General features: G+C 39.6%; 1 protein-coding gene across 3 annotated transcripts in view; it reads left to right on the plus strand.

Moving 5' to 3' along the window:
- The window catches only part of DCLK2 (doublecortin like kinase 2), a 95,440-nt gene that overhangs the window by 38,068 nt on the left and 34,208 nt on the right, over positions 1 to 23,164 (plus strand). For 2 of the 3 annotated variants that reach the window (XR_013924327.1, XM_080368546.1), the window contains exons 3-6: positions 8,720 to 8,822; positions 11,249 to 11,347; positions 12,672 to 12,722; positions 20,539 to 20,633. Coding sequence is in view for 2 of the 3 variants with exons in the window: in XM_080368546.1 (XP_080224672.1) it covers positions 8,720 to 8,822; positions 11,249 to 11,347; positions 12,672 to 12,722; positions 20,539 to 20,633 (348 nt within the window). In the remaining variant the exon portion in view is untranslated. The remainder of the gene's footprint in view (positions 1 to 8,719; positions 8,823 to 11,248; positions 11,348 to 12,671; positions 12,723 to 20,538; positions 20,634 to 23,164) is intronic. The other variant, XM_080368547.1, reaches the window with a different exon arrangement.

Consider the following 23,164-nt stretch of genomic DNA (forward strand, 5'->3'; position numbering starts at 1 on the left):
AGCTTGTTTTTCTTACTGTTGTTTCCAATGCAGTGAGGATGATCTGGATCATCTGGTTGAATTCCACCCAAATGCAATCGTCCATTTCCATGTGTGTTCATTGTCTGAATTAAAATTAGAGATGTTAAAAAATATATGCAAAAATCTGTTTAAAATTGAAATAGAAGTAAAATATGTGTTCTGGTCTGTCATCTGTTCCCAATAGCCGTATGAGTTGTGGTGGCCTGACTGGTCTGTTTATGCAGTCTTTCTGCACTGTCATACTGTATTAGGTGTTCCCTGGGCTTACTGCCAGACTTTTTCTGTTTACAAGGCAGCAAGCAAATATTTAACATTTCTGTTTTCTTTCTTACTCTTTAGATTCCGGGACAGAAGGGTTTCTCTCCTCCTTTTTCACTGCTGTTCCTCATCACAGAGCATCAGTTCACGGCAGTTCATTTTCTAATGATTACTGTAATAATGTGACACAGCCATTGACTAAATAGTCACTTAGGAAACTGGCCTAGAAGAATTATTCTCATTATGGTCTTTGTTTTAGTAATATTTTTTTTTCTGTTTTCCTAAAGAAGTTAACAAGCTACCTTTACCAAGGCAGGCAAATTCAACACTTAACAATTTTTTAAAAACAGGAAATTATTTTTCTCACTCCCTATTTGCTGAATTTAATAAACTTGAAAGAAAAGACAAAAGGGTGCCGGATGCCAAACCTCAAATGGTAAATCAGACCATGTCCCATGGAAGTTCTGACCTAGAAATCAGATTTGTTATGCAGTTTATTGCAGTATCCAGTGCAGAGCTGGGGAGGCCCTCAGAGCTTTCACAAGCTGTGGCTGCACATAGGTTCATGAATGTCACTAATTCCATTGACTGCAGCAGAACTGCTCTCAAGCCTAAAGCTAACCAGCTGCATCGGTTAATCAAAAAACCAGTGAACTACTTGAATTAGCTGTAGAGAAAAAGGACTACCAATATGTTTTCACAAACAGATTAACTGAGTGTTGGGAAGGTCTTAGAGCATCTTAGTGGATTGCAAACAAGAAAGCAAAAAAACCCCACTATAAAAAGTTTCTTTGTTTTGTCAAGAAATATAGGAGATTAATATAAAAGAAATCAGTGTCTTTAAAATCTCAAGTAAATTTGTTGTCAAGATGCATAGTCATATTATAGAAAATCAGGTAATGAATTTTTAAATTTTGTAATACAGTCAATACTTCTGCATTCTTTCCACGTGATCTGATCTCTGTCACTGTATTCCACATTTTAGTTGCAGACAAAATAATTGTTCATTTGAGCATCAGAAATTAAGAGGTATTTGACCTAATTCCAATTATTTTTAGAGAACAAAGGAGACTTTTTTTTTTTTTTTTTTTTTGTCCTGGTCTGCTAATGACCTTATGGAGTTGGCTGTTGGGCAGGTCAGCGTGATGCATTACATAGTCCTCACAGCTACAGCCAGTAGGAAATGTGTCTAGAGTCTATCAAGCTCAGGGATGCGTGTCCTCAAGCTTTAGGACTCCCCAGCCTGCCCTATAGCTGTTTTGGATAGATGTGCCCACTCTTAGTAGCAGTTGAGCTCTTTCAAGCATTGTATCAGAGGTTAGTAGCTTGCTTACCCTTCTTTTGGTGTTGTGTAATTTTTTTTAGTTTGGGAATTCCCAGAGAGATTATGTAGTAGAACTGCCACAGAGAACATAAGCTGTTGAGGAACAGAAGTTTTTGAAAGTGTCAAGTGCACTTGGCCAGCAGAAATCCTAATCATTTGACCTGATTTTTCAGATTTAATACATATCTGATATAGCAGTGGGTTTCGTTGCTGTTCTTGAGTACAATGCGGACTTCTGTACTTGCCTGGCTCTTTAACAGTTTCTTTTTTTGTCTGTTTCTAAATCACTTAGCACCCTTCCCTTCAACACTGTCCTTTCTACCAAATGAACAGGTTATTACTGGCAATTACAGGTGTTTTTTTTTAAAGGGCATGTCAGTGGCTTTTGAAAAGTTTGACTTTTCTCTGTATTTCTGCTTCCTGGGTGTATTCTAGCTACCCAGCTGGCTGTTGTCTCGCTGTTTACTGAAGACATGTCAGGAAATGTGACTCAGTATAACCGGGCAAATAGCTGCCTTAAGCTAGTACCGAACCTCTTTTGTGCCAGTCTAGGCTTCAGTCATGAAGGATACTGATGGCTTGGTAAGTAGTTAAGAATATTGGTTGAACACGTACACCCCCTTTCCCTTGGCCAAGTTTTTCTGTGAAAGTGCAGAGACCCAGGAGAAGTCCTAAGGTAAGAAAATCCGTGTCAAAATCACAGTACTCTGTAGGAGAGGGAGGGAATGCCCTTTTCACCTTCCTTTTTTGAGTTCCTGAGGCTGCCCAGAGGAAACTCTTCCTTTTGAAAGTTAGGTCTGGCCCTGTCGGCGGTGGAACTGAAACAGCAAACAGCCAACTGACCTGTTTCTGCAGGAGTGCTTTCCTTGCCTTTTATGCTTTAGGACATGCGTAAACCCTTGAACTGTAAGCCTGACCGCTTCAAAAACACCGTGAGGGTTTTAATGAGACCATGTGGCAGTGAAGGCGAAGTGGCAGATGCTAACTTTTTTTGAAAGGGGGAACAAAAATGGTGATTACTAATATGACTTGACTGGCAAACCAGACAAATACTTGACTTTTTTTTTTACTCAGAATAAAGGTTTATGCAAGGGGCAAAAGGCAAAACCATCGGTACAGCATAGCTGCAATCTGTCCCAGTCCAAAATGAGTAATGTTTCTCAGCAGAAGTATGAAGACCTGTCACACTGAAAGCAGTAGCAGGGAGGTTTTATCTGATTTGTCATGCTGACATTTAAAAAATTATTCACATTCTTTTTCGGCAATTCATGGAAAAAACCTCACTGCATTTCTTTAAGAGTTTCAGCCTTAAATGCCTGTCACTACTGCAGAGCTAAAACGATTTTCACAAATCCAGCTGTTACTGTGCATGCCAGTTTTCCCATTTTCTTTTTGCCTTGTACTTCCTTTTTTAAATATTTACGCCATATCCTGTTTTCTTGAAGTCCTTAGCTATAAATATTTCTCCCACTGTTAAAACAAATACAAATAATCTTGCATATCTTTTTTAGTTCGGTTGTCTCAGTTCCATTTTCAGCTGATGAAAGAAATTTTGTCATCCAGAGCAGCTTTCCCCAGACTCAGGGTGTGGACTTAACGGTACAGCCCTGCTGCTGCTTACTTAAATTAAATCAGCCATACTAAATTGAGCCAAACTATCTGTCTTTACAGCTCTTGCTTCTGCATTTAGAATGAAGCATATTTGTAGAGCTGCAATAAATACAATTTATCCAGTGAGCTCCTGGCTGGAGGGTGTTGATATATGATTACAAAACTCTTTTTAGTGCTAAAGATTTGAGAGAGAATTTTTCAGAGTAATTTGAATAGTTTCAGTTTCTCTTTTTTTTTTTTTTTTGTATTTTTTTTCCTCTGGAGGTTGGAAGCAAATATCTTGTGGATAAAGTTTTGTTTAAATTACTCATTTTTTTTAGTTGTAACTTCTTCATAAAGGACAACTATTAAATACCCGTTAAATTCTGTCTATAAGAGATCAACCATTGTTCTTGTTTCTTCTGGTGGAGATGTATATTCTGCTTGTTAGATTCAGAGGTGGGAGTAGGGTTTGGTGTAAATTACGTTTCTAGCCCCATGTGATGGTAATGGGAAAGGGATTTCTGTATGGCTCATGATTTGTATATTCTTTTCCAGTAGCTTGATCTGTCTGAAGAAGTATTTTTTTGGAAAGAGCAAACTTCTTTGGTTACAAATATTTGTCAGAAATATAAATATATTTTAAAGAGTAAATGTGATGGGTGTATGTGACATTAAAACACCGCACTACTAGACAACAGGGGATCAGGAAAATTATTTTTCAAATACACGTGTTTGTCTCCCTTCCCTACGAATACCCCATTTTCACATTTTGACTTAAATTTTTGCCCATTCCTGTCAGTTTGTGTTTCTTTTTTTTTTTTTTTCTTCTCCTGCTTGTAAACCACATTTTTGGGCTTTCAGCTGTGCTACTTTGAAGTGCTTTTACCATTAATGGTCCTGCAAGCTACTGTTAGTCATGCCGCTTCTGTAACATAATGCATATTTAGTAATGTGTACCTCTGTTCGAAAGGGTCTTTGTGTTTTTTTTCCAAAACTTCATCCATTCAGTGTACCAAGATATCCTCAACTGCAGACAGGGGGAAGTTTTATGAGTAAAGACTGATTTTTTTATAACAAGCAATTCAAGTTTTGAATCACTAGATCACTGAGCCTCTTGTGTACTGCTTTGGGTTTCTTGCAATTGAAGGCAATTAGATTTAATTATCCTGGTGCTGCCCCTTAAATTATGTTGCCCTCTGATCTTTAGTCTAATGGTGAGCACAGCCTTTTTGAGCCCTCAGGAAGTGATGTCCAGAGTCATTTGCACTCAGAAAGCTATGGTGAGGATGATGCAGGTGAATGGATTCTGTTGAAACAGACACACAGGAATGCTGTGGGTGACATAAAAATAAAATGTAATATTGTCTTCCAGTTACATTCATTCTGAAACTTTTCACACATTTTTGCTTTTCCCTGTTCCCTTGTATTCCTGCTTGTAATGCTAAGCTCTTACAAGTGTTTTTAAAGGACTGAGGACAATTCCAATCCTGTCGAAATAATGTACTTCTCTGCTGTGTACAGTGGCGTATTTTGAAAAAAAGCAATGCAACAAGACATCTTGAGAGCGGTTTGAGTTGTCAGAAGGGCACCAGTAAGTCACTTCTTGTTCTGAATAAAGAGAAGCCAGTGGAGTTACAAGAAGAACATAGGCAATGTTTCGCTAGGAAAGCGTGTTGTATTTTGAAATAAATAAGAGTTTAACACATTTCAAACATGTTAATTGAAACATCCAGAGTTAACAAAATAACATTTTTCTAAAGTGTTCCTAAAGCAGTTTCTTACAGTATATGTCACTTTTTGGAGAGGGGTGGTGGGGTGGTGTTGGTGGTGAAGAAATCAAGGAAGCGTGAAACTGCTTTGGTGTGAGCCTTTGTAGTGTTGGCTATGACGATAAGCCCTAAAAAACCCTTAGTGCAGCTCTGTATATGCCTTCCATTACAAAAAAGTCAGATTTTAAATAATTTTTTTTCTTGGGGCAAACAAATTGCTTTCATCTTGTTTTAAAAGAGCACTATCTGTGGTAATTAAAGCACAGACAGGGGAGAGACGTTCTGATTGAGCTTTACTGCGAGGCCCGTTGATGGAAAGCGTGGGTTCTAAATACTTGTGTAGAGCTTGTGTGGGTGTAAACTAGGAAGTGGCCTCATCTGAATCTCAAAAATGACCTAATGACTGTCATTTTTAAAAAGCTCTCAGTACTTGAAAATCAGATCTCATTTTGGTGCTAAACCACCTCAAGGTTTCTAAAGCTTTTTGCATTTTCAGCTTCATGCACAGAAGCTCATGGCATCAAGACGAGCAAGAGAGTTGTTACTTGACTAAATGACTACATGTTTGACTATTTTTGCTATGGTACACTTATATACAGCTTTGCTAAGAGCATCTTTCTTTGAAAGGCATTTTAGGAAATATTTTGAAAGACTGAACAGTTCTTTTAGCACAAAGTGCAGCAGAACAAAGAATGGGTAAGACAAGAGTGTAGACACTTAGTGGAAAGAGAAGCAGCGTTTGGCATACGCAAGTTTGACAAACCAAATTTTGATCCCTACCTACTGGAATGACTGACATGATATTCATAGGCACAAGATCTACTGCTAATGAAGCTCTAAAAAAAAAAGGTGTTCAAAGTTTTTTTTTGTTTTTAAAATTCTGAACTAATTGAATCTTGCTCAATGCTATTAAAAAATTGCTATATGGTGTAAGTATAGATATTTTTTTGAGTGAAATTGTGTGATTTGCGAGTTAGACCACAGTGGACCTGCAGCATTTAAAACCCCATGCGAATGATTTATTAATTTCTGCTTTCTCCTAACAGTTTTTTGCACACTGAGCAAAAAACTATTATCGTTAATTGCAGCATATACATTAATTTTAATTCTGTAGGAAACAAAGACTTTATTATAGTATCTGTTTGCACATTGGGAGCTGCTTCTTTGACTTTATTATGGTAAAGGCTTTCATGAAATTGGTTTTAAAAATACTTCCCTCATCTGGTAATGTGTGGTTATTTGGGATTGGTAAGTTCTAACAGATCTTTATTCCTTGTTGAATACACTTTTCCAATATTTTTCGCTTGTGTATTTTATGTGTAGCCAGTCCAGACTATTCATCGGGAGAAGGAGGACTTCTAGCATTCACTGCTGGCATATAGCGAGCATTTATGTAAATCTTTCTCATACTTGCATTGATGTGGCTTCCAGTTGTAAGTGTAGTTTAGTACCTTTTACAGTAAGCCCAAGTCTGTCTTGGTCTCTTGCTGACAGGTGGAAGTCACACAGGCCAGATACGCAGTGTGTAAGCAGGCTGAGAGGCTGGCCTTAGCCTGAGCTCTGGGACGGAGGTGCCGTTGCTCCACCTCCAGCCGTTTATCTGCTTACTGGTACTCATAATAACTCCGGTGTATTCTTGCCTGGAGAAACTGTATATACCTGAACGTGTGGGGAAGCACCTATGGAAATTAATACCTTTATTAAAGTTCTTCCCCTCCCCGGTAGCCATTTACAAAAGATTTTAAGGTACATCTGTCATCTTTTGCACACAGATCTGACCCTTCCATTGTAAAATTGCCCTGCAGATAACACAAGGATGCTGCTGCATGCAGTTATGTCCCTGTGTTATTTCCCAGTGTGACGTAAGAGCCATCATTCTCTCCTCTGTTACTCTCAGCTCAGATGTTAGGCTGGGTGGGTTAAGGGGTGAGGGCGAGGATTGGAATCGGAACAGAAAGATTTAATTTTAGGCTTTGCTAAACCACATCACTTAACTCTAACCTGCTCAAAACAGCACCGCAAGGGCATTGGGGGCATAAGTAGAGCAGTGATGGGTAGGCAGAGCTTGTGGAAACGGCACCTGGTTTTTGGCTGTCTTTCGGTGTGAACCTTGCAGAACTCTGCCCGTGTCCAGCAGTGCTTCTGGGATGAGTGTTCTGAAAGCTGTCCCACCACTGTGCCTGTACTGGTGGGTTTGGGTTGGTGGCTGAATTCCTGAAACCTGTGGGTAATGTTAGTGAGTCCTCATATTGGTAGAGTTATTAAGCAGAGAGGAATAAATCCCATGTTAGCAAAACTATTCTTAAATTTGTATGGCCTTTTGAATCCAGTTATTACTGCCTCTTTGGTTAACTAGAAGCAGTGGTTTCAGGCACAGCTGAAAATGTCTCTCATCAATGAGAGCAGGTTGTCACTGCAATGGTGTGGTAGCAATAAAAGTATTTTGGTGATGGCTGCAGTCCTTTAGCTGCATAACACAGTGACACGAATGCTGGCTGCTGCGTGTGGCACTGTAGCGAGGACCTTGCTGTAAGGGCACCGGCTGTTATTGCTGGGTTAGCTGCCATGACAACTGTGCTGCTGGTGCTGGTGCATGCCCTGTGTGGGTGTTCTTGCAGAAAGCTGAGGCTCATTGGTATTCCCAGTGTTTCTCGGAATACTGCAGGCAGTAGAGGCTCCTTCGTGTAGTTCTGCCAATATTTACTATTGTCACAGTGGGCAGAATATGCAAATGGTGTTGATAGGTGTCTGGGAAGGAAAAAAGCTAGCTTCCCTAAAAGCAGGTTTTTTTTGTTTTACTTCTTTATTTACTTGATTTTATCAAATAGTTCTAACTCTCTTAGCTTCTACATAGATTTTATTCCCAGACCTTATTAGCGTGTGCCATGTTAAAAAGAGTAGGGAAGAAATTACACTGTAAAATTTTAATCCGTTTATATTTAAAAAAATAGTTTGCTACGTGCAAACACTTTTTTCTTACAAGGGAGTTAGAATGAGTCCAGTGGGATTTCTTGTTATGGCATTTTAGGGGTTATGTTGTTTTTAAAGCAGACACTTGCTCCTTCACAAGCTGACTTTCACTGACTTTTGAGTGAGTGAGTTTTTTTCAAGGTCTTTGTTTCGGTGTTTTTAAAGAATGTCTAAAACATTTTTCTTTCTGGTATCCCCATCCTTCTTGAAATACATGGTAACATCATTACTGAAAGAAATAAGAATGGTCAGAGCTGCAAAGGGCATGGGAGGAGCTCTGTACCTTTTTTCTTGAATATGGAATACCTTTTAATAAAGAGAGGATTATTTTTTTTAACAGGACATTAAAACATGGAAGTTAAATGCCTCAGAGCATTAAAAAAAATAACTTGTAAATGCAGTCATTTTAATTCAACAGATTTTCCCATAAGCAATTAATGTAAGAATACGAGAAGCTTTGGTATTTGAGTAGTGTTTGTAACTGGTCTCATCAGTCATCAGCATGCATGTGTAGTTCTAGGCATAAATCCAGGTGTTAAATGTAAGAGAAGGTGTTTTTGAAGGTGAGGGACAGTCGTACTTTACATTCTTGACCCTAAGGTTTCCTGCATTACTGGGAGAGCTGAAGTACTTGAACTGGAGTGTTGCTGTCATTATAAAAGAATATTATAGTGGCACTGTGAAAATGAAAACACAAACTTACTGATTGTTGCAGACTAACTGCAGATTTAGTATTTGAAAGTGCTGCATTTGTTTATTTTGCTTTGTATATTTTGCTGTCAAGGTGACATGCCTGCAGGACTTCTTTGGAGATGATGACGTCTTCATTGCGTGTGGGCCTGAGAAATACCGGTATGCTCAGGATGACTTCGTGTTGGATCACAGTGGTAAGACTGTATATCCCAAACCCGCTGAAATAGTTAACCTCATTGAGAACTATTGCCCCTACCCACGGCCCCACCATCCCCCTGTTCAATGCTCAAGAGTTGTGTAATTAAGGAAAATATACATGGGAATATATTTTCCTATGGATTAAAAAGTTTTTCTAAACAGTCATCTGGATTCTGTAAGTCTGTTAAAATGCACTAATAAATATGATATATTTTCTTAGAAAACAGACCTGGTCCCTAAATTTACATGGAAAACACCATTGAGTTTTAAAAGGTTCAGTCATGAATCTAATGAATCTAAAATATGTTTCAAAAGTTCACTTTTGATATCTGTGACTATAATATGATTTCCATATTGCTGTTTTCGTGAGATTCTTTTGAAAAATCACATATGTAACCATGCTCATTTCAGGTCTTGAGTTTTCCTGCTAGACAATTCACACATTTCAGTCTTGTCTGCTATAGACCAAGTGTTGAGCCTGTTGATATTGCGAGGTTATAGGGGGTGCTGTTGGGTGGGGAAGGAGGTGAGACCAACTGAGACTTTGTGCCCAGGCTGTCTGCTGTTGACAGATCATGGATTTGACTTATGAAAGTTGATTTCTGTAAAGAGAAAATGTATAATGTAAGTTCAAGGAAAAAGCTCTCTACCAGGGAGTTTTAGAATTGGCTTGGCATGTCAAATCATATATATGTTGGGTTTTTCTCCGTGTTCATTGAGTCATGGAATTGTTTGAGTTGGAAGGGACCGTTAAAAGTCATCTAGTTCAGCGCTCCTGTGATGAGCAGGGACATCTTCAGCTAGATCAGATTACACACAGCCCTGTCCAACCTGACCTTGAATGTTTCCCTGGATAGGGCATCTACAACTAATTTGAGCAACCTGTTCCAGTGCTTTACCTCCCTGATCATAAACATTTTTTTCCTTCTATCTAGTCTGAATGTACCCTTTCTTATTTTAAAACTATTACCCCTTACCCTATCACTACAGGTGCAACAAGACATGTATTGGTTCAGCTGTAGAATCACCCTGATTTTCTTTTATGAAAAAGTTGATCTGTGGTAAAAAAAAAAACTTGTCCTGGCCATAATCATCAGATTATTAAAGAGCTTCAGGTTGTGAAGGAGTGTGGGTGTGAGTGTGGAGCAAAAGCATCTGGTGTTTTTCTAATTTTTACAAATGCCATAATTTCATTACAAAATCTTGAGCTACATCAAGAAGTATAGGTATATATCTAACCAGTGGTCCATACATTTGGATGGATGGAGGATTTGGCTGGTTCCCATTCGGTTGTTATTGCCAGTATGCTGCTTTTCGAGAACTGCCTGTTTATGTCGATTCAGCGAGTGTGGAGGTGACAAGAAGGGTACTTTTTTAACAGAGTTTTAGACTAGCTAAAATATGATTTTACGCTTACACAGGAATGGAAGAGTATGGTTGTATTAACTCACACTGCAAATCCCAGTCTTGGCAAAATCATTATTTCCCTTGCAGATTTTTAAGGCTGTAACTTTGCTTCTTCCATTATGCCATTCACGGACTAATTGGACTCCTTTCCTTTCCAAGAACCCATGATGGAGGGATTTTTTTCCTCCTTTTGTCTGTTCAGCTTTGGTGGTCCCTGCTTCCTCTAACAACTCTAGAGATCTTAGTGGAGAAAAGCAGGTCAGGTACAGACTGGAACATGACTGGCAGGGTGTCAGCTCTACTTACTATTTTTGATGGTGACGTGGCATCATAATGATAGCATTGATGACATAGTGATGAAGAACAGGGACAAAATTAGAGGGGAAATTTATATGATTCTGTTGGGAGTGATTTGCAGTGGGTGCTAACTATAGGAATTAAAATCTTTCCAAAATGTCAATGCATGTATGCCTATCGATTCCTTTCCCATCTAGACTGTCCTTTACTTAATGATATATAGCTGTTGGTAAGTGGCAATAATTATTGTCACAGCCTTTTGGAAACAGTAGTCATTTTTCCACCTCCTTAAAAATTGGTCACAACATCAGTTTCTTACAAAAGAAGGTAAACGGGGCATGCTTTGCAGTTGCCTGGCATGAAGTTGTCATTATAGCATGCAGGATTTACTGAATTATCAGAGGAACCTTGGCATCGGCTGACTACTCTTTCAGCTGTGCGTAGGTACAAACATGAATTATAGTAATAACCCAGCTTCAAAACATGAAGAAATATTACATGCAGAATATTACATACAGTGTTTGAGTAGCTCAAATAATGTTGTATGGTGTGTAGGTTAAAGTTTTGAGATTCTCTTAGGAATTTATTTCATTTAGTTGGGCAAGCACGTTTAGAAAACACTGATGTTCATTTTCTGGATAATAAACAGCAACAGTAGTGTTTGGAGGAAGACTGTAACATTGAACTGTTGTCAAAAATCTATCTGCTTGCATTGCAGAATGCCGTGTTATGAAGTCCTCTTACTCCCGATCTGGCATGAGGCATACTGGGTCCAAAAGTCCAGGACCTTCACGTCGAAGCAAATCACCTGCCTCAGGTACTGCCTCTAGGAAAGAGTTGAACATGTGAAATACATGAAACTTTGAATTTATTTAACGGAGTTAAAAACTGTTGGCTCTGTCTGAAGTAAGTGCACCATGCTTTGTTTCTTGAGGGAAGAAATATGTTTTTTTTCAGTTTATCTCATAGATTTAATACTGCTTTGTAATAAAATTTGCATTCAGTTTTGAATCCTGAGAAGAAATTTGGTTTCTGTTTTTTAATTAACAAGCACAAAAAGTTTCATTTTATGAACATTGGAATAATTTGTACTAATTGTACACTTGGGATGTGTTTTCAGCATGGCAATTCATTTTCTTGAAGACAGGATGTTATGTGGTTAAATTCATGTTCATTGAACTAGAGTATATCCTTAGGTGTTTTGAATTTGACAGGTTTCTCTCATATAAGCCCAATACTGTTGGAAATATAGGATTCTGCTGTTTCAAGTAATTTTAGGAGATGTTCTGGAATGTTATTGCCCATTAACAGAGAAAGTTGTTTTATTCTTCTTGTGCTTCCTGTACTTTCAAAGAAAGGTTCACATTGTGTTTTTACCAGCATTTTGGCTGAACACCATATGTTCCAACCATTGAATTCTTTATGCAAGTAAACAGAAGGGAGAAACTTGGTTTTTTTCCTTTTTTTACCTCTGCATTTAATTTCTAAATACAATAAAAAATATTTTTTCCCCTCAGACCTGGAGAAGTAGCCCTGAAATCAAACCATTGAATTCATAAATATACAATGCTCTGTTTTGAATGTAACTACACATGTAAGCTTCTGTGCGTGTATTCAGAATTGCAACATGTTCCATATTCTTGTTTCCATATCAATATTTCTTTTGCTTTATTGATGCTGGTTAAAGTAATTTTATGACTTTGGGTTCTTTCAAAGTGGCATATTTGTAATCTATTTATAATGGTTGAATATTAACCGAAAAGTTTCAAAGAAGGATTGCACTAACAACAAAGAGAAACATAGCATGAAGGGCAAGTTTCGCAACTGATCTACATTTCATGCAATCCTATTAACCAGTGAGATCACATGGGATATCCATCAACAGTAAATTTTGTGCAAAGCATTTAGAAATCAGTGCTGTCATTTCCTTACTTATTTCTACTTGGACAACCCTTTGGTTCGTTTAATTTGGAAAACTTATCGGAAGTGTCTAGTATTTATCCTTCTGTTTACTTGCCATTTTTTCTCATGTAGTCTTTACTTATCTTTATTTACCCTTCTTCCTTTCATGCATGTTCAGAGCTGTTTAATAACTTCTTTCCTTAATGTCTCTTTCCTTTGTGTCAAATATATGAGTACAGTAAAGAGGGGTGGCCACTACTCCAGTGCTTATTCTTCAGCAAAATCCCCAGGTGAGCCATTACTATTATGGCTGTATATCACTAGTGTGTCTCCTCCCTATCCATCTACCTGTATTCTTTTTGCTGTATTTGTGAATATTTTCAAGCTTGAAACACAGGTTTTGAATTTGGCAAACCAGAGACATTATGGGTGTAGGTTTTTGTTGAAGTAGATTAAGTGAAATAATATAAATGATGATATATAGTTGTCGGACATCTGTAATGGTGTCAAAGTTAAATTTGTAAAGGTGTGATTTGACTACAAGTAGAAGAATATTCTGAGGAGCAATAAATTTGTATGTGTATTCTAAAGTATATTATAATTGAAAACTTCAACTAGCGCAAAAAGACAGGGCTAATAGTTGCTAAAAAAAGCAGCACAAAAACACGCGTTACAGTTTTTCATTCTACTTGCAGTTTCTTACCTTCCTTTGTTTACTTGTATTATTTCGGCCTAAGCTCTAAAACACAGAGAAACCTCTTTGAACCTTCAGCTCAAACTGAAAGTATATCTAAAACAAGTAACATGCATTTTGATTAGCAAATAAGTTGAGACTTTGGATGATACTAGAAGTTAACAATTTAAAAGGTATTCATAGGTTTTTTCCAGTTTTCAATATTCCAATATGCTAAAGAATTGTAGCCTAATAGATACTACTTAAAGAACAACAGAAAAGAATTTATCTTTTTTATATTCAGGCTGCTATATATCTTGAAAGAAACCTCATAAGAACTTAGAAAATAGATAAGAAAGGTAAGTTTTGCATGTACATGAAATAATCAGTAAATGAATAGCAGTGGACAGCAGACAGGTTTGTGCCAAAAATGAACACAGATGCTTGTGTGTTTCTTGAGGTTATTTAAAAAAAAAAAATTAAAGTAGTGCTGTTTGAAACAACAGTGTCGTGTTTTAACCCCGGCTGGTAACTAAGCACCACTCAGCTGCTCACTTGCTTCCTCCCCCTGCAGCAGGATGGGAGAAGAGAAGAATTGAAAGGGTAAAAGTGAGAAAATTCCTGGGTTGAGATAAGAAGAGTTTAGTAACGGAAATAATAACAAGAACAAATTGTAATGAAAAGGAAAATAGCAATGAGAGGAATAGACAAGTGATGCAAATGAAAACAGTTGTTCAGCACCAACTGACCAATGCCCAGTCAGTCCCTGAGCAGTGGCCCCGCTCCAGCCTTCCCCCAAGATTTATTGCTGGGCATGATTTCATATAGAATGCAATATCCCTAAAATACCCCTTTGGTCAGTTGGGGTCAGCTGTCCCAGCTGTGTCCCCTCTTGACTTCTTGTGCACCCCCAGCCTGCTCACTGGCAGGGTGGTGTGATAAACAGAAAAGCCCTTGGCTCTGTGTAAGCGCTGCTCAGCAGTAATGGAAACATCCCTGAATTATCAACACCGTTTCCAGCACAAATCCAGGATGTAGCCCCATACCGGCTGCTACGAAGAAAATTAACAGTACCCCAGCCAAAACCAGCACATTCTCCACCCCTTATTTCATACCATTTACATCGTGCCTAGGTGTCATGCTATCCAATACGTTCTCATTACCCACCACCACCTGTACCATCCTTTGATATAATACATGGCTCTCATTCCCGTAGTCTATGGACCAGCCCTGTGAAATGTCTGCAAAATGTCCATAAATGTCCACAAAATGTCCACTGAGTTCATTTAGTCCATGACTTCAGGCTCTATCCATTATGGTGGTCGCTCAGGACAGGAGAGGTGGTGTATTCTGTGGAGTTACCAGGCACCAAAGCCAGCTCGGGGCTGGTCACTGCTGTACTTGCACTGCTGCTTGCTTCTGCAAACTGATTCAATACACCTTGTCCTTCAGTTTCTGTGACTTGTCGTGTGGGCTTTCCACCTTTCACAGCAGCTTTCCACCTTCAGTGTTTTCCCACAATCTGACAGGATTTATCCATAAACAGGGCATACTGCTTTTCATTTTCTGGTGATTTATTATACAGAAGGGCCTCTTCAGCATGAGTCATCTCCTCTGGCGACGCTCCAAAGTTTCAGCCCTCTGGCCAGTCCGTGATCAATTCCAGAATTCCTAGGCCGTTGGGTTTTCCTATTCAAGCCTGTTGCGTTGTTATCTGCGTGACTGACTTGTGCAGCATCAGTTGCGCTGTGTAGAGGGGACTCTCCCTTTGAACATCCAGCCGAACACAGGCAATCAAAGTCCCAAAAGGAGCTGTGCTTCAGTACCAACTACTTCTGAAGTGGCTTGAATTCCTTCACGTGCTGCTAATACTTCTTTTTCAATTGGAGTCAGTCTCAAATCTCTTCAGGCTCTTTCTGCCAGAGGCTCCAGGTGGGGCCGTTATCCCTGGCTGAGGTGTAAAGCATGTTTTTCACATTTTGTCCTGTCTGGACTGGCCCAAGTACTACCACGTGAACTATCTCCCATTTAGTTTGTTCTAAGCCTTGCTGCTGCTCAGGGCCCCATTCAAAGTCATTATTCTTCTGGGTCACTTGCTAGAGAGGACTTATGATCAGATTATAACCTAGAATATGCGTTCTCCAAAACCCCAGGTCCACCTTAGAAAGCTTGTGTTTCTTTTTTGTTAGCTGATGGAGACAGCTGTTGTTTTATTAATCACATCTGTTGGGGTATGATGACGCTTATCTTGCCATTTTATTCTTAAAAACTGGATTCCCTGTGCAGGTCCTTTGACCTTACTTTCGTTTATAGCAAAACCAGCTCTCGAAAGAATCAAAAGAAATCTCTCTTTCTCAAACACTTCTTCCACTGCATTGCCTTACACAATGATGTCGTCAATATATTGCAGGTGTTTGGGAGCTTCACCTGGTTCCAGTGCAGTCTGTGGCAGTCCATGATGGACGATAGGACTGTGTTCTCATGCCTGGGGCAGTTGATTCCAGGTATACTGGATACCCCTCCGTGTGAAAGCAAACTGTGGCCTGCACTGTGCTGCCAGAGGGATTGAGAAAAATGCATTGGCCGTGTCAGTTGTTGCATACCATTTGGTGGCTCGTATTGGAGTTCTAGCATGTCTGGTACTGCAACACTTAGCAGCAGTGTGGCCTCATTCAGTCCTCGATTTTTGCACTGGGAATATGGGACTGTTAAATGCTGAATGAGTCTTACTGGTCAGTCCTTGGCTCTCCAGTGACCAGATCAACTTATGGATGGGAACCAGGGAGTCTTAATTGTTCTGGTATTGTCGCTAGTGCAGTGTCATGGTAGCAGTTGGCACCTGCTGTTCTTTAACTCGCAGCAACCCCATCACAGACAGATTCTCTGAGAGACCATGCAAGTTAGACAGCTGTTCAATCTTCTTCATACTCAAGGCAGCTAAACCAAAAGTCCACCAGTATTCTTTTGGGTCTTTGAAGTACCCTCTCCTGAGGAAGTCTGTGCCAAGGATACAGGGAGCCTCTGGACCAGTCACACAATAGGATGCTTTTGCTGCTCATTCCCAGTTAGGCTTATCTCAGCCTCCAACACAAACAGTTCTTGGGGTCCTCCCATCACTCCAGAAATACAGATGGATTCTGCCCCTTGTAATCCGATGGTATTAGAGTACACTGTGCACTGGTGTCCACTAGAGCTTTATAGTCTCATGGGGCTGACGTGCCAGGCCATCGAATCCACATGGTCCAGTAAACCCAGTTGTCCTGTTCCTCCACCTAGTTGAAGGCAGGGCCCTTCTGTTCCTGGCTGGAGTCTTCATCGCTTGATTTTTGTACTGCAAAACAGAAGTCCCTTCATCAAAGTCAAAAGACGATTAGCCCTTCTGCTCTGTCTGACAGACACTGGAGCAGTAATTTTCCTGGATGGATGCTTTTTGCCTATTGTTTCTCCTTGCAGTTCCTGTACCTGAGTGTCTAGTCTCCAGGTGGGTTCACCATCCCACTTCCTCGTGTCCTCCCCCTGGTGACACAGGAAGAACTGCAGCATTGCACATGGTGTGCACCCCAGGTACCCGTAACCTTGAACAGAAGGCAGCTGAGGCCTTGGTTGGAGTGAATGAGGAAGACCTATCCTTCTCGGCTTGCTCAGACATTTTGGGTCAGTCCCTCTACAGCTGAGACACAGGCCCACATGGAGGAAGCAAGATTATCTTCATATTCTTGAAGTTATCTGGCCAGTTCATCTATATTTGGTGCCTCCATGTCTGTCCAGCTTATTATCGCCAGGGTGTGGGTGTATGACGTCGGTGCATTTTGTACAAGCTTTTGCTACGTGGACCTTGTGCAACGGATTTCATCTGGCTCTTTGGATGCCTGGGCATCATCTAGGTGGTTACAGATCATGTCCAACCTGGCTAATTCTGACAGATACTGGATACATCCCTCAGTGTTGGTCCATTTTCTCTGGGCGTTTGCAAGTTCTTCCTTCACCTGTCCTTCACAATTGACAGGAGTCACCACCAAAGACTGAGGACTCCTGCCTTCTTTCCAGTCCCTTTGTCAATGGCCTTATCCTTAGCAAGAGACCCTGGCTTCATTGCCAGGCTCCGTTACCCTCTGATTCCTGACTACTAGCCCCAGTATCCCAGCATCAGAGTAACCAGCTGAGAACTACCTCACCTGGTTGACAGCTAAAATCTTTTTGTGTCCGTCGCAGCTCACTTAGGGATAGGGATCGGGTAGTTTGTGGCTCGTGATTTCAGTCTCTTCCTCCTCCTGTTCTTGTGACTGCTGTGCTGCAAAACAGGCTACCTCTTCCCAGTCTTTGTCCTGCTCCCTCTTAGAAGCTTCTTCATCCTTTACTAAATGAGCTGACTTCTAGTTTCATTGTTTCTTTTTAGTTATAGGGGTGACTGACAAGAGTGTCTGGTTTTACCATAGTGTCCCTTGGTATGTTTTACCTCTCTTTTACCTGAGGGTGCTACATAATGTCAAGCAGTGTTTGGTAGGTGCTGGCCCGGGCCCAGCACAGTGCAGTAAGTTGTGCCTCTTTGGAACAGCCATGGAATTTATTATTATTATTTTCCCAAACATTCTACTACTTCATCAGGATCCCGTAGTTGATTGGGAGTGCAGTTCCAGACCATTGGAGGTGAGAGGTTCTCCAGATGCCTGCCCGTATTCTCCCATGTGCCATGCCACCTATGACCATACCCTCGCGGAGCCTGGATCAGATTCCTAAATTGCTTATTAACCTTAGATAAAACTGAAGCAATATTCTTAAGAAGTACCAATAGAAGTATCTTAACTACTCAAGTATGTTCAAGATACTGAGAAGCTGCTGTAGCAAGGGAGAAAACATCACAGAAGGAGGTAATGAAGGTGCCATTCTGTATTTCTGAAAAAAAAAAACAACAACAAAAAACCCCCAAACAAACAAACAACCCCCCCACCCCCCCCAAACAGAGGAAGAAGTATAACTGTTAAATTGTCTCCATGAGATGGTACCCAAAGTACAGAGCCCAAAATACCTGATTGAGCTCAAGGTCAGTGTTTTAATAACAAATCTCTCAGGCAAAACATCACTCATCACTACAGAGCACAGCAAACTGCAAAAGCCAACGCTGATCTTTCACGTGTACAGCAAAAAAAAAAGAGCATGGTGCAGATCAGGTGAACTAATATTGAGAACAGATGAATCCGTATCTTGACCCACAACTGTTAACAGATACCAATCCCTTCTAAATACCTATAAATATTCTCCGGTCAATCTGTTATTATCTCAAACCCTGTGAGGTGGTGTTATTATCTCAAACCCATGTTAGGTACCAAAAAGTGCTGTTGTGGTTTCACCCCAGCCAGCAACCAAAGCACACGCATAGCTGCTCACTCGCTCCCCTCCCCAGCAGGATGAGGGAAGAGGATGCAGTAATGGAAACATCCCTGAATTATCGACACAGTTTCCAGCGCAAATCCAAAGCATAGCCCCATACCAGCTACTATGAAGAAAATTGATTCTACCCCAGCCAAAACCTGCACACCAGCACAGTCTCCACACCTTATTCCATACCATTTACATCATGCTCTGGTCTCACACTATTTCATTACCCACCACTACCCTTCTCATCTGTGGATATAAGACTTGGCTATCAATCCATTCTGTGAGCTGTATAAAAAGAATTTGTGAACAAACAAAATTGTTTTCCTTCTGTAGTAATAGTTGGCCATTTGGAAGCAAATTCTTCTACTGAAATATCTCATTTTTGGTTGTTAACTTTGCAGCTCAGTATTTTTTCTAATGGCTAGAGCAAATTGTGTGCACAAGAAGCAGAAAACAGTAAAATAGCATTCACTAGCTCTTTTCCTCATCATAATTGCAAATTCTTTATAAAACAACGATACATCAATATGCCAGGTTTCAAGAAGGTTATCTAAAATAAGGTGGTGAAAAGAATTTTGCAGGAGGGATACATATACCTAAATACTTACAGCTTCTTAAAAAACTCAAATAATTTGTGTATTGTTCTTACAGACAACCCTTCTTAAATTCAAGATAAAAATATCCTAAAAACATACTAATTCCTTTTAGTAGAAAAGACTAAGCTCTTAGTCCAGTAATAGATTTGGGAACGTATATCTGAGTTATCAGACTTCAAGATAGACTTGTTGTGTACCTAAATGCTAATTAGTTGCATCTTAACATCACACATCAGAGAGAGAGATTTTTGTGAAAACCAGGGATTTGTGGAAGTTGCAGTGCAGTAGGCCTGGCCTACTGGCAGATGGTGCTTGGAAGGCATCTTCAGCACTCAGAGAATGTTAGAGTACTAGGTTAACAGATACTTGCAAAATAAATCTGATAGTGTTGGTTAAGAAGCAATGCATAACCCATGACAGACCGCTGGATGTGTAAAGGCTATGTGCAGGAGCAACTGTATTTACTTTGAAGCTAAGCTTCTATTTGCCAGGGTTGCTTTTTTTTTTTTTTTTTTTTTTCTGAAAAATTAATTCTTCACCATGAATCAGCTATGAAACCTTTTCCACTCTTAAAATTCTGCCTCATATTTTCCTTTTCCAGGAAAAATGAGGTTCAGCTAGAGAGGAAATAATGTCGCATCATATCTGTGTATGATCAACAGTGTGCTATTCTGTCTACATAATGAAATTCATCAGTTTGTTTTTTTCAGAAAAAGACAAGGACTGACCCAAGTTATATTCAAGATACCAGGGATATTAACAGATGTTGTATCAGGCCTGTCTGGGAAAATGGACTTAAAATGAATGAACTGTTGAAGTCAAAAGGGAGGATATTGTATGTTTTCACAGACGCTTGAACTTCTTGGAAGTTCAGAAATAAGCTACTAGCTTTTACTTCGTTGGGATTTTTTCCCCTAAATCAATATTTTTCTGAACTACTGCATAAGCTCTTTATCATCCAAGCAACTTTTACTTCTTGTTTGTTTGTTTGATTCTTTTTTCTTGGGAAAAACCAAACAACACAACTTGTGTTCTGTGGAGCAGTCTACTTAGCTGTTGATCCAGAAAAAGAGAGACGGAGGGTCAGATGGCTTTATGTACACTTTTTCCATATTTTATTGTGTGATATCACAATAAATGATATAATTTTACAAGGCTATGGCTATTGCTTGCCCAAAGTTCTTGCACTGGCAAAGGACTGAAGAGGCCTTTTTAATCTTTAGAATGACAGTGCAATATTTGTGTGTCTTCTTGATCCAGCCACATGAGTTTCAGGGGTGCAGTTGTGTGGCATGCAAGCGTGTAATTTATTCCCAAATGCTGAGGAGTCTGTTTTGGTCTTTGTATGCAGACTTGAGTGATAACTTACCAGAGAGGTATGTTATGTTTAAAAGCAAGTTAGGGTTTTTGACTTTTATTTGGTTTTTCTTACATTTGTTTTTCTTTTATTGCTTTGGCTAGTTAATGGAACCCCAAGCAGTCAATTATCCACCCCAAAATCTACAAAGTCCTCCAGTTCTTCACCGACAAGCCCAGGCAGCTTTCGTGGACTCAAGGTAAGTGCCAGAACCATCAAAATCTCTGAATTCCGGCATTCATTGAATAATGTGTTACAGTGATGCTGAAGAAGAACAAAAGAAAAAGAGAAAAAAAGAGTTACAATTCTATAGGGTAGTCTTGCTAGTATGATTTTTGAGTTGGAGAAGAGACCTTAAGATCTTTGTATTTTGTCTTTGGTTGGCAGGATGGAACTCTCAGCTTAGTGAAGGCAGAGGGTGATGGTGACTTGAATATGCCAGTTTGGCCTCCAAATTTTCTATTGTTGTGTGGACTGCAGAAATCCCCTAAGTAATTTATATTCCCCCAGCTTATACAAATGTGGTATCCTTGTTTCAGTACCTTATGGTCTTGTAGCATGGCCCAGAATTTCATCTGAAGCACCCTTCCTCATTTGTGGCACACAATTTCACCCCTTAATGCAGTCTCCTCCTGAAAGCCTGGGAGGGGTTCCTTTGGGAGCAGCCTAATGTCTGGAGGATTTTTCTCTGTGGTGCACCAAGAGAGTTCTCTTCCACTACCACTTAAAAATTGGTGGCATTTCCAGTTCTTAGAGGCTGCTTTATGCATTTCGCCTGGTAAAATGAAAGGAGGAGTCTGGAGCACAGCTGAGCATCTTACTGCTGCATTTGTGCAGCTGTCCTTTCAAGGAGAATTTTCTTATGAAATCATCAATTGCAACCTTTCTGGAAGCATGCTGGATGTTCTGCACTAATTATTCTGATCGAGTAATAGCTCCCATTGATGAACACAACAGTTAGGAAGAGGCTGCATAATTCTGTGTAAAACTGTTTTCTCAATTAAGAGGCTGGCTAAAGGACGTGATGTGAATAGTATTTAGATTTGGGTTTTGACATGCTAATTGTTACCAAGTCTTTGTCTGTTTTGCAAGGAGTATGGCACTGGTTTTTGCCAGGCTTCTGTGATAATTCTGAGAAAAGGTTTGATCTATTTTTTTAAATGCTAACGTATTTTTTGTTGTTTGGTTCATTTATTGTTGATCTCTGCCTTTATGTTGTTGAGTTGTGACATCCCATAGCTTCTTTTCAGCCAGAGCAACATAGGTTGGCCTTTCCACCTATAAAGCATTTCCAAGAGCAGTAATAGTTCTGACACTGAAAATTAGATCTGTGTGTCTTAAAATTTGTCTGGACAGCTCTGCTATAGAACTTAAAGTAGAGGACACCAAAATCATTGGACTTGAGGCTCTCGGATGGTCTGCACTATATTTAACAAATGCTCTTTCATCTTTCTTTAATGAAATTACAAGTTTAGAAACTAGATAAATTGGTTCATTTTTTTCCCACGCTGTCCTGTCTGCTTTTAGCTGATTAAAGCTCCATTAAGATAGAGATAATTCTGATAGTAACAAGCAATTTTCAGTAAAGTGGACATGTCCTCTTTCCCCTTCACTGTCAATTTCACTGAAGTAGGCTGTTGTACTTTTTCATTTTGGAATTTAATTGATGCTGGATATAATGGGGTTTTGTGTCAAATAATTCATCCCTATATGACCAAAGAAAACAGCAAAAAGAAATCAATCATCTCAGACCTGGTGTGTTACTGAAGCAGTGAGTATCTCTTGTTTTACCCCATTAGGTTGCATCTGTTCAGTAGGAGGATCCCAGCTGTACTCCTGAGACTAAAAATAGGGAAAGTTATCAGGTGAATCTCAGGATAATTCTAAAAGAAACTAAGTGCACTGTGCAGTGACCCCTGTTTCTTGATTATGTTCTAGTAGTGATGACTGGTTTGGCGAAGTATCCACACAAAAGCAGTAACAGGGAAGCACGGTTTTATGTAAAACTAGATTCTTTTAAGAAACCCATTATTATTTTTGTAGGATTGATCTTGGCCAGCCTGATGAGGAAAACAGAGGGAAGGTGGGGACCAATTGTATTATTTTGAGGTTACTGCTGTTCCCTATTGTTAAATAATTACTTGTTGCTAAGACTGTATCGCTGTGCAGACAGTAGTCTGGCTTCCTGCACTTGTGTAAAGAAGGTGCCATGACTGAATGAAAATGTAGATACAAATACCATGGCAGACAGTGAAATAATGAAGTATAATGCTGCATTTTCTGGCCTTGGAAATGCAATGTTTTGGCTGATTTGTTGTGTAGAAATCATATATATTTATTTTTGTAGAGCTTGAAACAGCAACACTTAATAATGGTTTTAGGTGAGCTTCGGTCAGCAGGAAAAGGGAACAAATCAGGGTTGGTGTTTCCGTTTCCTCTAAAGAGCAGACCATCAGAGCAGCTCCACATGAACTGTACTTCAAAAACTGTGATGTTTGGAAAGCCAGAGCAAAATAAAAGATTTCACTATAGATTAGAGCCTGGCTAAGCTTTTTAAAGTTTGACAGCCAACACAGAGCTTAAGTGATAATGGTAGTCATCAAGGCAGCAAATTTGCGAAAGGTACTGACTGCAACAGCGGTTTTTTCTGAGTCTCAGACACGGAGTCTTACATCATACTGTCTGAATGGTTCTTTTTTGTTGAAGTGAAATCTCTTCAGTCCCCAAGGA

This window comes from Falco punctatus (genome assembly GCF_963210335.1).
Source record: "Falco punctatus genome assembly, chromosome: 1".
In the NCBI taxonomy this organism is placed as follows: Eukaryota; Metazoa; Chordata; class Aves; order Falconiformes; family Falconidae; genus Falco; species Falco punctatus.